Here is a 1,274-nt window from a genome sequence, read left to right on the forward strand (position 1 = left end):
CGCCACCGCAGTTTGTCCTTCATGAGCCTTCGTAGACAAGATGGCGGTGCAAGATGGCGGCTGCCTGTAGTGGTGACCTGCGACCATGGAGATATAAACAGCTTTTTATAAGGTAAAAATAATAAAACAAGGTCTTTGTCTGCAATGATTAGACATGTTTTTTATTATTGTCATTAGTGATTATCTCAGTTTCGACTAAAAGAATTGACAAAATCATACACACTGTGCTTTTAAACATGACTTTGAACGTATGAAGTCTTTAAAGCTTCTTCTCTCCTGTTTTTCATTTTTTATATGTATTTATTTAGCTTAAACCCAGATCCCACAGAGAGACACACCTTCTGGACTCTGGGTGTTGGTGGAGTTTTCCTCATGCTGTCTCTGTATGGGGTGAACCAGGCTCAGGTCCAAAGGTACCTGAGCTCTCGTACAGAGAGAGACGCTGTCAGGTACGGARCCCACGGCACCTTCACTGGCTTTTACAATGAGCTCAGGCTAAATATGAAGCTAACTTTCATCTTTTCCTAAATATTTAGAAAGAAAGTCCTGTGAGAATCCAGATCTGTATTTAGCACATGCACAGTTTGTGCACCAGAGGGCACTCACTTGTCAAACAGCAGATATACGCCTGATGAGACTTTTACCACCCACAGTCTAGAGACAGAAAATAATGGTTTTGCCTGAGTCTTTGCGTTCATGTCTGTTTGTAAAACAAGTCATGCAGCACTGGATGGAATTTAAAAACACTGTGTAAAAGTATCTTTAGACAAATTCTACAACTAAACAGCTTTTGTAGTCAGTCCAATTCAAGACGGCTGCCTTATCAATCGAACTTAGTCAACAGAAAACTGGCTCTGACTCGGTCAGTTGTACAGATATTGTGTGATTGCATTTCTTCAGGGAGTTCTGATTTCATTTTATATGCAGACATTTAAAGCTCTTAAGAAAAGAACACATATTTGAACATATTGTAAGGCTATTTTCTTTAAAAGAACATGTGGTAAAGACGTGCTGGTGCCTGCAGGTCGTGCTACATGGTCTTCCCGTCTCTGCAGCTGGCTCTGGCTCTGAGCTGCATCATGGGCCTGGTCATGTTTGCTCAGTACTGTGGAGAGGACCACGCTGACAAACTGAAGAGCTCCTCCAGGGACGCAGTAAGTTACAGTGTGCTACTTTTTGTTTTGTAATTCTTTTAAGCAGCATTTATCACCAAACACAGTTTATTACAAAATCTTTTAAAGTTTTCAGTAAGTTTTGTATCAAATATATATATA

General features: G+C 40.3%; 1 protein-coding gene across 2 annotated transcripts in view; it reads left to right on the top strand.

Moving 5' to 3' along the window:
• Positions 1 to 1,274, top strand: part of slc5a6b (solute carrier family 5 member 6) — a 36,931-nt gene that overhangs the window by 19,376 nt on the left and 16,281 nt on the right. For both annotated transcript variants that reach the window (XM_014026317.1, XM_014026318.1), the window contains exons 8-9: positions 309 to 449; positions 1,025 to 1,154. In XM_014026317.1, the coding sequence (XP_013881771.1) occupies positions 309 to 449; positions 1,025 to 1,154 (271 nt within the window). The remainder of the gene's footprint in view (positions 1 to 308; positions 450 to 1,024; positions 1,155 to 1,274) is intronic.

The sequence above is a fragment of the Austrofundulus limnaeus genome, unplaced genomic scaffold, assembly GCF_001266775.1.
Source record: "Austrofundulus limnaeus strain Quisiro unplaced genomic scaffold, Austrofundulus_limnaeus-1.0 Scaffold542, whole genome shotgun sequence".
NCBI lineage: Eukaryota > Metazoa > Chordata > Actinopteri > Cyprinodontiformes > Rivulidae > Austrofundulus > Austrofundulus limnaeus.